General features: G+C 35.7%; 1 protein-coding gene and 1 pseudogene across 1 annotated transcript; one reads left to right on the top strand and one right to left on the bottom strand.

Annotated features, from left to right (window-relative positions):
• The first annotated feature begins 486 nt into the window (after positions 1-486).
• LOC114386537 lies at positions 487-1,648 on the top strand. The gene is made up of 2 exons (XM_028346550.1): positions 487-868; positions 950-1,648. The coding sequence occupies exons 1-2, from the start codon at positions 494-496 to the stop codon at positions 1,631-1,633; spliced, it is 1,059 nt and encodes a 352-aa protein (XP_028202351.1). The 5' UTR covers positions 487-493; the 3' UTR covers positions 1,634-1,648.
• Positions 1,649-10,557: 8,909 nt separating this feature from the next.
• LOC114387777 lies at positions 10,558-13,112 on the bottom strand (annotated as a pseudogene).
• Between the last annotated feature and the right edge of the window lie 426 nt (positions 13,113-13,538).

Here is a 13,538-nt window from a genome sequence, read left to right as displayed (position 1 = left end):
TACGTGACTTTGAACAGTGCAGCACGTATGCGTGGGGACCTGCCGTGCTTGCGTATTTATATAGAGAGATGTGCAGCGCCACCGATTACAAAGTTAAATCAATCGGAGGTATGTGCATCTTAATCCAAATGTGGGCATGGGAACGATGTACAACTTTAGCTCCAAAGAGGACGCCTCCCGTCATAGAAAATAAACCACTCGGACACAGGTTTGTCGTTTAAAAAATTAGATTTGAATTAAAAATATTTATTGATGGAATGTGTTGACAATGATGATTTCTTTTTTATTGTAGGTGGCTGCGACGTGGAAATCAGCATATTGGCAATGATGATCTTAGAGTTTTCCGTCGCAAATTGGATCTGATGAAACGACATGAGGTAAGAACATCGTAATGTAATGGTTAAATGAAATTTTAATATCTAGCCACTTGACTGAAAATTGACAAGTGTGTTGTTATATGCAGTTTATCTGGGAGCCATACACAGCAACTGTGATGGGAGCGTTGCCTCCAATTTGTGTGGTTGGAAGTGTAGCCTGGTTTGCGGTGGTGCCACTGATTTGTTTCCATGTTGTTGAGTGGCACCAACCCGATAGAGTTTTACGACAATTTGGATTGCAACAACCCATTCCCGGGTGTCCTTCGCAACCGCAGAATCTCCATGGCATAACGCTCAAAGGCAAACAAGATGAGAATTGGTTCCACCTGTTGGCCCCAATCATTGGTCAGTGGAACAACCGAGCAGAGTTTAGGGTCGACGTTTATCCTCGACAGGAGGGCCTACTGGGTTATAACTCGGACTACATGGTGTGGTATAGGCGTAAAACAAAGATGTTTGTCGACCCAAACAATGCAAACACAGCTGCATTGGTATTTATCTGTTTCTCAATGTTTAACTTCTAATTAATTTCTTAAGCATGAGCAATAATTTGTTGACGCTACTAATTTCAGGGTGAAGTTGTGGAGACTTTACAATATATGGTGTCACCACAAGGGAGGAATACGTGGACGGTTGATGATCTCGTGCCTTACGTGAATAAGTTAGCGATTATATCTGAAGAGCAAGAGAGAATCACTGAGCCAGTGTCACATGGTCCAGCATCAGAGCGTGAATTCCCAGCCCCAGAGTTTCACATTCTTCAGTCAAGTGTTGAAACTCGGGGCATAGGCAGACGAAGGGAGCCTGTTGAAGCCGAACAATATTCCCAACAAATGATGGAGCGTGGTCATGGAATGTATTACACGCCAGCAACATTTTCCGAATATCCTTCACAGATGTATCAGTATCCTTTTGTAGGTCATGATACTGATACTTCTGAGACCTCACATTCGTTCGGTGGTGTTGCGGAAACACAAGCTCATTTTTCATGGCCCACTATGACTCCTTCACAGCAGCACGATGCCTCCATGGCAACACCTAACGCCCCATTTGCTCCGCAATGGAATGTACCCGGAGCAATACCTGATATGGGCGACTTATTAGGTGTTGATTTGCGTCAGGAGTTTTCTGCAGAGGCTGAGCAAGCAGAAGCGGGGAGACAACGCGGCGGAAGAAGAAATCCTGATCGTCAAGCGCGAAGATGGGATCGACCATGTGGCACATCCTCACGACATCACGGACACCATAATGATTGATTTTGATGTATCTGTGTAATTTTGTTGTTGTTTGTAAGACATTTGATTTTGACAATTAATCTATCGCATCTGATTTATTATGCCTTACTAATGTATAGAGTTTATGTGGCGCATCAAAGTATAATAATAAACTAAGTTTAGGGTTTAGGGTTGATGGATATGTTTTAGGGTTAGGGTTTATGGATTATGGTAAAGGTTAAGGTTTAGGGATTATGGCAAGGGGTTAGGGTTAGGGTTTATGCATTATGGTTAGCTTGTGGGGTTAGGGTTAGGCTTTATGTATTATGGTTAGCTGCTAGGGTATAAGTTTATGGATTAGGGCAAGGGTTTAGGGTTAGGTTTCATGGATTATGGTAAAGGTGTAAAGTTATGTTTCAGGGATTAGGGTAAGGGTTTATGGTTAGGTGTTAGGGTTGAGGGATAGGGTTTATGGATTATGGTAAGGGTTTAGGGTTAGGTGTTAGGGATTATGGCAATGGGTTAGGGTTTGGATTAGGGGTTAGGGTTTAAATATAGGTTAGGGGTTTAAGGGTTTAGGGTTTGGGTTAGATGTTAGAGGTTTGGGGTTTAAGGGTTTAGGGTTTGGGTTAGATGTTAGAGGTTTGGGGTTTAAGGGTTTAGGGTTTGGGTTAGATGTTAGAGGTTTGGGGTTTAAGGGTTTAGGGTTTAGGGTTTAGGGTTTGGATTAGGGGTTAGGGTTAAGGGTTATAGGTTAGGGGTTTAAGGGTTTAGGGTTTGGGTTATATGTTATAGGTTAGGGGTTTAAGGGTTTAGGGTTTGGATTAGGTGTTAGGGTTAGAGTTAGAGGTTAGAGTTAGATGTTAGAGGTTTGGGGTTTAAGGGTTTAGGGTTTGGATTAAGGGTTAGGGTTAGACTTTTGGGGTTCAAGGGTTTAGGGTTTAGGGTAAGGGGTTAGGGTTAGGTTTGATGGTTTAGGGTAAGGGGTTAGGGTTAGGTGTGATGGTTTAGGTGTTATGGATTAGTGTAAGGGGTTAGGGTTAGGTTTGATGGTTTAGGTGTTATGGATTAGTGTAAGGGGTTAGGGTTAGGTTTGATGGTTTAGGTGTTATGGATTAGGGGTTAGGGTTAGGTTTGATGGTTTAGGTTTTATGGATTAGTGTAAGGGGTTAGGGTTAGGTTTGATGGTTTAGGTGTTATGGATTAGGGGTTAGGGTTAGGTTTGATGGTTCAGGTTTTATGGATTAGTGTAAGGGGTTAGGGTTAGGTTTGATGGTTTAGGTGTTATGGATTAGTGTAAGGGGTTAGGGTTAGGTTTGATGGTTTAGGTGTTATGGATTAGGGGTTAGGGTTAGGTTTGATGGTTTAGGTGTTATGGATTAGTGTAAGGGTTAGGTTTGATGGTTTAGGTTTTATGGATTAGTGTAAGGGGTTAGGGTTAGGTTTGATGGTTTAGGTGTTATGGATTAGGGGTTAGGGTTACGTTTGATGGTTTAGGTTTTATGGATTAGTGTAAGGGGTTAGGGTTAGGTTTGATGGTTTAGGTGTTATGGATTAGTGTAAGGGGTTAGGGTTAGGTTTGATGGTTTAGGTGTTATGGATTAGGGGTTAGGGTTAGGTTTGATGGTTTAGGTGTTATGGATTAGTGTAAGGGGTTAGGGTTAGGTTTGATGGTTTAGGTGTTATGGATTAGGGGTTAGGGTTAGGGTTGATGGTTTAGGTTTTATGGATTAGTGTAAGGGGTTAGGGTTAGGTTTGATGGTTTAGGTGTTATGGATTAGGGGTTAGGGTTAGGTTTGATGGTTTAGGTTTTATGGATTAGTGTAAGGGGTTAGGGTTAGGTTTGATGGTTTAGGTGTTATGGATTAGGGGTTAGGGTTAGGTTTGATGGTTTAGGTTTTATGGATTAGTGTAAGGGGTTAGGGTTAGGTTTGATGGTTTAGGTTTTATGGATTAGTGTAAGGGGTTAGGGTTAGGTTTGATGGTTTAGGTTTTATGGATTAGTGTAAGGGGTTAGGGTTAGGTTTGATGGTTTATGTTTTATGGATTAGAGTAAGGGTTTAGGGTTAGGGTTTATGTATTAGGGTTAGGTTTAGGGATTAGGGATGTTTCCTAGGACTTGGGGTTAGGGTTTAGGTGTTTGGGTTAGGGTTTTAACTAATTAATTCATGGAACCCCACAAATAGTTAATGTACACAAACAAAAATAAGTAATGTTTTTAACTAATGAATTCATAGAACTCCACAAACTGATTCAACCCCAGAAATTCAATTCATTGAAGACAACTTAAACAAATACAAGTCACTCGACTAACATACATAAATCAATGATTTGAACAACTCCCACGCTCAGATTGCATTGGACAGCGACGCCTGTTATGCCCTTCGGCTCCACATCTACTGCATTTTTGTCGGTGGTCAGATGGTTCGACCCAATCCATCTCATTCCTTATCCTTGTTGATTTTGGCCGACCTTTCGCACGAATTGTAGTTGGGTCAGGGATAAGTGTCCATGCGTCATTAGAAGGAGGAATAGCCGCTTCATTCCCAAGAGGCCACCATTGTGGGGAGTAAGCTTTTAAGATGTGCTCATTTGTATAAACAACATCTATATATTGGTAGTAGTTCAGGCTCACGTAACCACAAGCTGCAATAATATGTGAACATGGATAGTGAAGCGCAGAATACCTTCCGCATTGACAATAATGACCATTCAAGTTAACTGCCCATTTTTGTCCGCCACGTTGCGTAATAGGATTGAAGGTCTCCTCTACTTCAAACCTTGTGGAGTGGATGTCATACACGCGAACGATGTGCGAACAAGCTTGTTCTTGATTTTTTCTAAGTTCTTTAACAAGCTTTGAACAATATACTTGCCCTTCATTTAACTGTCTTTGCGCTTGGCGGCCCCGCTCAACAAAGTACTTTCGACACCTACTGTACGTTGATTTAACCAATGCTGTTATGGGAATGTTGCGACAATCCTTCAAAACCTTATTGATACATTCTGAGAGGTTGGTTGTCATGTGGCCATATCGACGTCCTTCTCTATCATAAGCCATCGTCCATTTTTCCTTTGAAATTCGATCAATCCATGTGGCTATGGCTGGACTCAGTTCACGAAATTTTTCTAAATTTTGATCAAAAATGTGCTTGCAAGGAGTGTAGGCTGCATAAAATTAGTTATGAATAACGTGGATAAGTATATATGAAAGGTAAATAAACGGGACCATCAAATATGAAATCTTACCCAATTTCTTCAACATTTCTTTTTGTTTTGCATTATTGAATTTCCGATTGAAGTTGCTTGCTATGTGATGCACGCAGTAGACATGATAACCGTGGGGAGGTTGCCAACCAAGTGCTTCGTTAGCGACAGCGGACTTTATACTCGCGTGTCGATCAGATATCAGACAAATACCATTTTTATCTGTGACGTGTTCACGCAAGTGTGCCAAAAACCATGACCACGCTGTCAACGTCTCACCTTCAACCACCGCGAATGCTAGAGGAAGGACACCACCATTTCTATCTTGTGATGTGGCCATTAAGAGGGTCCCACGGTATTTGCCGTACAAATGTGTGCCGTCAACTTGTATGATTGGCTTACAGTACTTGAAAGCCTCTTTACATTGGCCAAAAGTCCAAAAAACTCTATGAAACTGACGGTGTTCGCGACTAACCGTATTCCCAACGATAAAATCGTCATGTAGTACTTGAAAATATGATCCAGGAGAATGATTTTGCATGTGTGTTAGCCACGACGAAAGTTTCGCATAAGACTCATCCCAATCGCCATATTCAATTGCAATGGCTTTCTGTTTCGCCAACCACGCTTTTTTGTACGATACCTTGTACGCAAATTCACTATTAATCCTCTCTTGAATCAACAAAATTTTTATTGATGGATCTTCTCTGACCATGCCTGCCAATAACATAACAAAATTTAAATGACAATTAACAAAAAATGAACATAATATGAACATAAAATACGTACCTACTACACAAGTGGCAATTAAATCTGAATCAAGTTTCTCGTGATCTTGTGTCATGGTCATATTCAGACATGTGTGTGGTCCACCCCATTGTGTGACTTTCCACGTATCTGTTTTTTTGGATAAAATTGCCCTCATATAGAAAGGGCAAGGACACTCTGCATTTTTATTCAAGCAACAAACCACATACTTGTTCGATTTGCTTTCAACAACTTTGAAACTTTGATGCACCTTCATAACATATTGTTTGAGTGCATTCTTGACCACATCTTTACTATCAAATTCCATGCCAACATATAATTCTTGGCCAACATTAAAGGTCGACGGCATCTCCAAACCACAAATGTCCTCCTCATCAGGATAACTCCAGTTGATATAGTTATAATGTAAAGCATCATTCCAAAATGGATTTTCAATTCGTTGTGCACCTAACAGTTCAAAGCATTCAAATTCAAATAATGCTTATTTAGCATTAAATTCAATAGACATCAAATAAAAAATGTATTGTCTAATTTTTTAATTCAGCAAATTATACCTTCTGCTGGGTGAACAATTCTTACTGGTTGAGGAATGTCGGTGACTTCATCGTCTGTATCAGATATACCGTCAACACTATCATCTTCGTCTAAAGACTCTTCAACGTATGAGTTAGACTCAAGATAATCATCATCATCATGATCATCATCTTCGTCAAGATTTAAATTGCTCATATTTGTTGGCGGTTGTGTGTCATCGTTAGATACATAATTTCCACATGATGTAAGGGAATTTGCAGAATGAAACATTGAACCTCCAGCCACATCCTTTTCTATGTACAATTCTAGAACTGACATTTCTTGTTGTTGTTTAAAACTTTCCAGCATCGTCTCGACGTCTTCGTCATCACAAATTTGCAAGGCAATATATTTTCCTGACACTAAAAATCTACAGCTGATAGCAGAAATAATTTCATTATTTTGTAACTTTACCTTATCTCCAATTTTTTTCTTCAAAGCATTGAAACTAATTCCATGTTTAATCTGTATCGCTTTTTTACTGCCTTCAAATATTACACCATCATTATCTTCATATACTCTTCCATTGAAATACAACACTGTTATAACCGAATTCATCGTGTACCTACAAAAACAATATTTTAACATGTCATAAAAATTATAAAATGGGACACACTTAAATCCAAACTAATAAAATCTAATCACAAAAGCTCTCTTTATTGGAATTTCACATTAAATTTGTCTTTTAAAATTATTTAATTAACTTGAAATAAATTTCTTGGGACACATTTAAAAAAAATGAATAATTTCAAACTAATAAAATCTAATCACAAAAGGTCCCTTTATTGGAATTTCACATTAAATTTGTCTTTTAAAATTATTTAATTAACTTGAAATAAATTTCTTGGGACACATTTAAAAAAAAATGAATAATTTCAATCTAATAAAATCTAATCACAAAAGGTCCCTTTATTGGAATTTCACATTTAATTTGTCTATTAAAATAATTTAATTAACTTGAAATAAATTTTATGGGACACACTTAAAAAAAATGAATCATTTCAAACTAATAAAATATAATCACAAAAGGTCCCTTTATTGGAATTTCACATTCAATTTGTCTTTTAAAATAATTTAATTAACTTGAAATAAATTTCATGGAACACACTTAAAAAAAAATGAATAATTTCAACATAGTGATTTTAAAGACAAAATAAAAAAATTCATGAACGAAGTTAATAATATAGATAATTAATCTTAACAATAATAACTTCAAAATGAAAATAGATAATTACAAAATTACTACAAATATATTCAAATAAATATGATACGAGAAACAACAAAGCATCGTCAAATAACTTATTATGGTGTCTTTCGTTAAATGATTTGACGGAAAAAAATATAACAAAAATTTAAACATATTGTTATGGTGTCCGTAATTTATAAGTGTCTAAATATCAATAGCATCAATCATTTGTACAATATCTCAAATAGGCGGACATATAAATAATTAATCTTCACAATAATAACTTCAAAATGAAAATAGGTAATTAAAAAATTATTACTACACTTATATTAAAATAAATAATACTTTCAACTTCAACGCATATAAATTTTTAACACACCAACAAATGAACTTAATCTAATTAAAAAAATACTATCGCTTCATCTTAAAAAAACACCAACATCAACACAGTTCAAAGAGCACTCATAAATTTTTAAGACACTAATACAACATAAATACCAACACCAACTTAATATAATTATAAAATAACTAACTATAAAAATAACATTCATTCAATATACATTTGAACTTATATACCTGCCTTCAACAACGTTTTTCGGATTGAACTTGATAGGATAATAAACAATTTGAAACTCACTATTTTTTAAAAAACGCACATAAAATATGGATGTGCACCTTCATAAACATATGAGCTCTCAGTATTTTCAAGAAACGCACATCAAATAGATGGATCAGGGGTTTATAAAGGGTTGAAATCGCCATTGGGAATGGCTACATCAACCTCAAATCGCCAGTGCCACTGGCTACTCCCAACTGCAGCCCAAATCGCCAGTGGCACTGGCGTTTTCATCTGCAAAAGCCTGTCCCTCTCTGCAACTTCCTGCTGCACGCGTAGGCTGGGCAAACAGTGCCCTAACATCAACTCGCCAGTTTGACTGGCGAGTCCAACCTCCAGCAAAACGCCATCGTTAATGGTGACACCATGGCCAGCTGTCGCATTCACAAGGAAAGCGTCATTCCCTCCTGCGATTTGCATGGGCTCTACATAAAAAAGAGCACCATGCAGGGATTACTTTAGAAACAGACCCATTTCGGGAAAATGATTCTAAAAGTAACCCCATGCAGGAATTTTGCCGTAGTCCCTAATTACCCTTTGCTAATGTCACCCGAACTAGGCAAGTACAACTTATCCCGTACCAACCTGTTCAGCATGTCCTTAAAAAAAATAAAAATAAAAAACCTGTTCAACATGCAACCTCAAAATAGATGCAAACCATGGTTAAGACAATTAATGTCTTTTGTCTTATAACCACATTAAATATGATATAGATCCAGAGCCTATCTCGTTGCATAAAGAGAAGAAGAATACCTGAGCCCTTACTCGTGGCATCATGTTGTTTTTCCCATATCATCTACAGAAGCAGCAGAGACTTCTCACTCCATCGCATATGTATATGCTTCCAAACTTTATGAACTCACTAATTTTAGATCCAAGATGAAATAAATAAGCCTTGACAGTAAACATGGTTTACAATTATCTTATTGACAATATGAGTATCAAATTCCATATTTCTTTGTCTTTGTTATGTTACATGAAGTAAGAACTCTAACATGGACATCTAACACAATATAGACACCAATGTTAGTAATTTTGGGTATTATAGCCTTCCGAGAGTCATTATTTTCCTTCTCTGAAATTTTATTCCTTTGTCAGGGATAAAAAGAAACTGTAAGTGGTGGATTGCGTTAAGTTGTTCTGTACAAATGAAAATTATGTCCCTTATATTAATAACTAGTATCAGTTATCCAAACTTAATAATTATAATTTGACTCCTTATCAAATTATAATATCATTAATATTTATACAATTAACTTTTTATAACATATATCTCTTTAATCATATTTTTATATTTTAACTAATAATATAGTGTAACTAACTCATTCAATCATAAGATATATATTTCATTGTCATTTGCATGAAATACAAACTTAAACATAGACATCTAACACAATATAAACACCAACACTTCAACACAATTTATATATAAAATATAGAATACGAAAACATCAAATATATATACAAAGAGAAAGAAATTATAATAAAATAAAATATGAATAATATAATATAATATTTAAATTGATGATACATTCATCTTATTAAATGAATCTTTTATATTTTTTAAATATTTGTATAAAAATATTATTTTAAGTGTTTAAGTCATTAAGAAATTATTTTTAAATTGAAAACATAATAAGAAATATCAGATGAGATAAGATGTCCATGCTTCATAGATTATGTATAGATTTAATAATTTTTCAATGAGTTTTTTATACTTGGTAAGACTTATGTTCAACCCCTTACTGCAAGATGCTGAAGAATCTATTCACTATCCGAAAAAACACACATAGCTCGACGCCATTGCATAGAGTTTTCTACTCAACTAAGACTAAAAATAACAATAATTCACAGAAACTTAGCGTGAGAGGGTGTCCACCAAGGAACCCAACATGCTCTTTGTAAGCGAAATAGAGAGGCAACACGTGGTAGAGAGACGTACAGTCAGAAGTGGCAGCGGGGTGGAGAGAAAAAGAAAGAACAAGAATATAAAATTAAATTTTAATTAATAAATATTTTTTTAGTCTACATAGATATTTTAATAAATATATATATATATATATATGTACTAATTTTCATACAAAATATTAATAGAGAAACTTAACTAACTAGCTTGCCTAGGATTAGGATCCCTATTTACCCAAGAGAATTAAAAATACACTGTGCTTACCCTAGGAAATCAATACCTCACTAAACATTATAAAGAAAACTGCCTTGCACACACTCCTTATACTTTAAAATATTAATTACATAAATAATTTATCATTACATCTCTTTTGCATGTAGCAAAAATGATTTATAATTGAATTTATACTAAACCTTTTAGTTATTTTGTTCAAAATAAATATTTTTTAAACTAAATTTATAACAAGCATTGTTTTGACATTAAAAAAAAGCATTATTTCAACACATTAAAATTTATTTTAACTAAGAACGTATATGTAAATTTTTTTAACTAAATTATATTTGTTTTCTTAAATTATTCAATCAACTTGTTTAAATCTTTGCTCTCAAGTTAAACATGTTAGAGACTCACATACAATCAGTGGCGGAGCCAGAAAAATTATAAAGCCTGGGCAAAAATTTAAAGATAGCAAATTCACATTGTATATAATATGTAAATAGTAATCAATCAAAATAAAAGAGACTCGTCATTTTGTCAACAAAAATATAGTTTAAAATAAAAGAGATAAACATAATCTTACAATAGCGGGTTAAATAAAATTACGAGGCAAGTGTCCTTTCCGAGACTTCTTTGCGGTAAATGTTCGAATAATATCAATATCATCAAGCGACTTGAATATCTCCCGCTCGGTGTAACATACCATCAAGTCATTGAACCACACATCGTTGATCTTATTGCGCAATTTAGACTTGATAATCTTCATTGCTGAAAAAGCTCTTTCAACGGATGCTGTCGACACCGGCAATATCAAAGCTAGCTCAATAAGTTTATAAACCAATGGAAATACCAAATGTTTCTCAGTTTGAACCATCTTCATAGCCAAACTTTGAACATCTTCACAAGTGGAAAAAGAAGCATTTCTTCTCACTTGAAGCACATAAGTTTCAAGTTGATCCCTAATTGTTCCTCGGTCATCATCAGAAAAGTCTGCATGATAAATATCAGCCAGACGAGCAAGCTTATCAACATCAAACTTGGAGAAAGAGTTCTTGGGGTCAAGACATGAGAAGCAATCAAGTATAATGTTACTTCCTTCACTAAAGCGGTGATCCATCTCCACACATATTTTATCAATAGCAACATAAAAAATCTTTGCACGGTAATGATGAAGATTAGTGATAGTCCTCCCTTCTGCTCTTGAACGACTCCGAACCGGTATTTCGTCATCCATATTTGGTACCGGAATACTTTTAGCTACACAAAATCCTTGGACATCGGCAAAAAAATTATTCCAGCCACTCTCTCTCATTGTGCCCAACCGAGCTTTGACAACATCAACTAATTCCATGGCATTCACAATATTAAGATCTTTTCTTTGCAATACATTTGAAATCTCGTTTGTGATACCAAACAACTTTAACATTAACCTCAAAATAAAAGCAAATTTAAAGCTCTCCATTTTTTCTATCAAACCTGCTGCTTAAGATGGTCCACGTCCATCTTCATCAACCATACTAAGCACCTTTAACACGGAGGACCACATTTGATCCAAACAAAGCAATGTAGTATGATGTGAACCCCATCTAGTATCCCCGGGTCTAGTGAGACTAGATGATTGGTGTAAGCCCCTTCCTCTAGATATCTCACCACTCTCAAGTTTATTTAAAATATCTTTGTGTTGTGCCTCTGTCAAAGCATCCCTCCTCTTACAAGATGCACTTGTTGTATTCACAATCAAGGTGATGTACTCAAAGAAATCATGAATAGATGAGCAACTACTAGTAACAGACACAACAACCAATTGCAAACGGTGAGCATAACAATGGACATAGAAAGCATAAGGATTTTCATCTAGAATTTTTCTTTGCAAACCATTAAATTCACCTCTCATATTTGAAGCTCCATCATATCCTTGCCCTCGTATCCTTGAAATAGATAATGTGTACTTATCAAGAATACCATAAAGAGCATCCTTTAATGACTTAGATGAAGTATCTGTGACATGATGTAGAGCAATAAATCGTTCCACAACATTCCTTTTGTCATTCAAAAACCTAAAACAAATTCAACCAGTTTACTTGGCGACATAGAGAGTAATAGGTAATGAAAATTGGAAATTGGAAAATACAACTACTAACCTCAACATCACCGCCATTTGCTCTTTGACGGATATATCACGTGACTCGTCTATAAGCACGGAGAATTGTCTATCACCAAGCTCTTCCATAATCACCTTGGTAACTTCATGTGCACAACACGTTGCAAGCTCCTTTTGAATGTCACCGCAAGTCATTTTGCAATTTTTTCCACCACGGTCAAAAGCATCCCTCACTTGTTCATTCTGAGATTTTACCCAATCTACCATCTCTCTAAAATTGCCCTTATTTAGCGAAGTAGAGGATTCATCATGGCCACGGAAAGCCATGCCTTATGCTATGAGATATCTTGAACAATCTAAAGAACAAGTCAAACGAATCTTATACAATTCTTCTGATTCCTTGGTTGCTTTAGCAAACTTACTTGTCACACTTTGTCTTTGATTATTATAATCATTGTAGTGCTTGACACATGAGTTGTGCAAACTATTATGACTACCAACATGACCTTTCAAGCCTTGAGATGCATGCTTCCAATCTCTATATCCGCTTTTAGTGAAGACTTCAAAACCAAAGTGCTCGGCCCTCCCGGGTTGCTTAAATAGAAAACAATAAAAACAATAAGCTGCATCCTTTATCTCACTGTATTCTAACCATGTATAATTCTTATACCATGATTTACTAAATGCTCTTTTAACACTTCCAAATTGAGTACGAGGAAAGTTTGACAAATCTGGTTGCATTGGACCCTTCAATATATATGCCCTCCTCACTTGGTCTTGAATATCCGAAGCATACTCATTAATTTGTTTCCTACGACCTGGATCACGCACAATCTCATTTGGATTAAACTCATTAACCACATTATTAAGTGGTGGTTCTAATTCAGCTTCCGGTTGCACAACATTCACATTCTCAATATTTTCTCTATCAACCAAAAATCTCCTCATATCTAAAATAAAGATAAAATAGTTACAAAATTGTAGCAAAGAAAATTTTAGTGTTTGCAATTGATATATTAGAAAACTCTTTTGCAACCATGTATGTAGTGCAACACAAAAGACCAAAAAGAAATTATTAACTTAAGCAATCAAAAGTCTTTTCCTCTAAGCTTTTTTCCATATTAGAAAAGCAAAAAAAAAAGGGAATAAAATATGACTTTTTCTTCTTCAATAAACGTGCTCTTAGTGGGGAAGAAAAAGAAAAAGTGTCCACTATGACTCTATGAGTTCACTGTTCACACTTGAAAAATGGAAGAAAAATTAAAGAACACGGAAGTATCACAACAAACAAAAACACTTTCCATCTTAATCACTTTTATTTTTCCTAACTTACCTTACCTGCGGCTGCTATGGGATTATGGAAGAGAAGACGGC

Source organism: Glycine soja, chromosome 15 (assembly GCF_004193775.1).
Source record: "Glycine soja cultivar W05 chromosome 15, ASM419377v2, whole genome shotgun sequence".
Classification (NCBI taxonomy): Eukaryota; Viridiplantae; Streptophyta; class Magnoliopsida; order Fabales; family Fabaceae; genus Glycine; species Glycine soja.
The sequence above is the reverse complement of the archived record's forward strand: the minus strand, read 5'-3'. Positions and strand labels throughout refer to the sequence as shown.

Bases quoted from the DNA above. Each gene is read 5' to 3' on its own strand.
- LOC114386537 (XM_028346550.1), top strand. From the start codon at position 494: ATGGGAGCGTTGCCTCCAATTTGTGTGGTTGGAAGTGTAGCCTGGTTT. The intron at 869-949 runs GTATTTATCTGT...TACTAATTTCAG, and splicing joins ATGCAAACACAGCTGCATTG to GGTGAAGTTGTGGAGACTTT.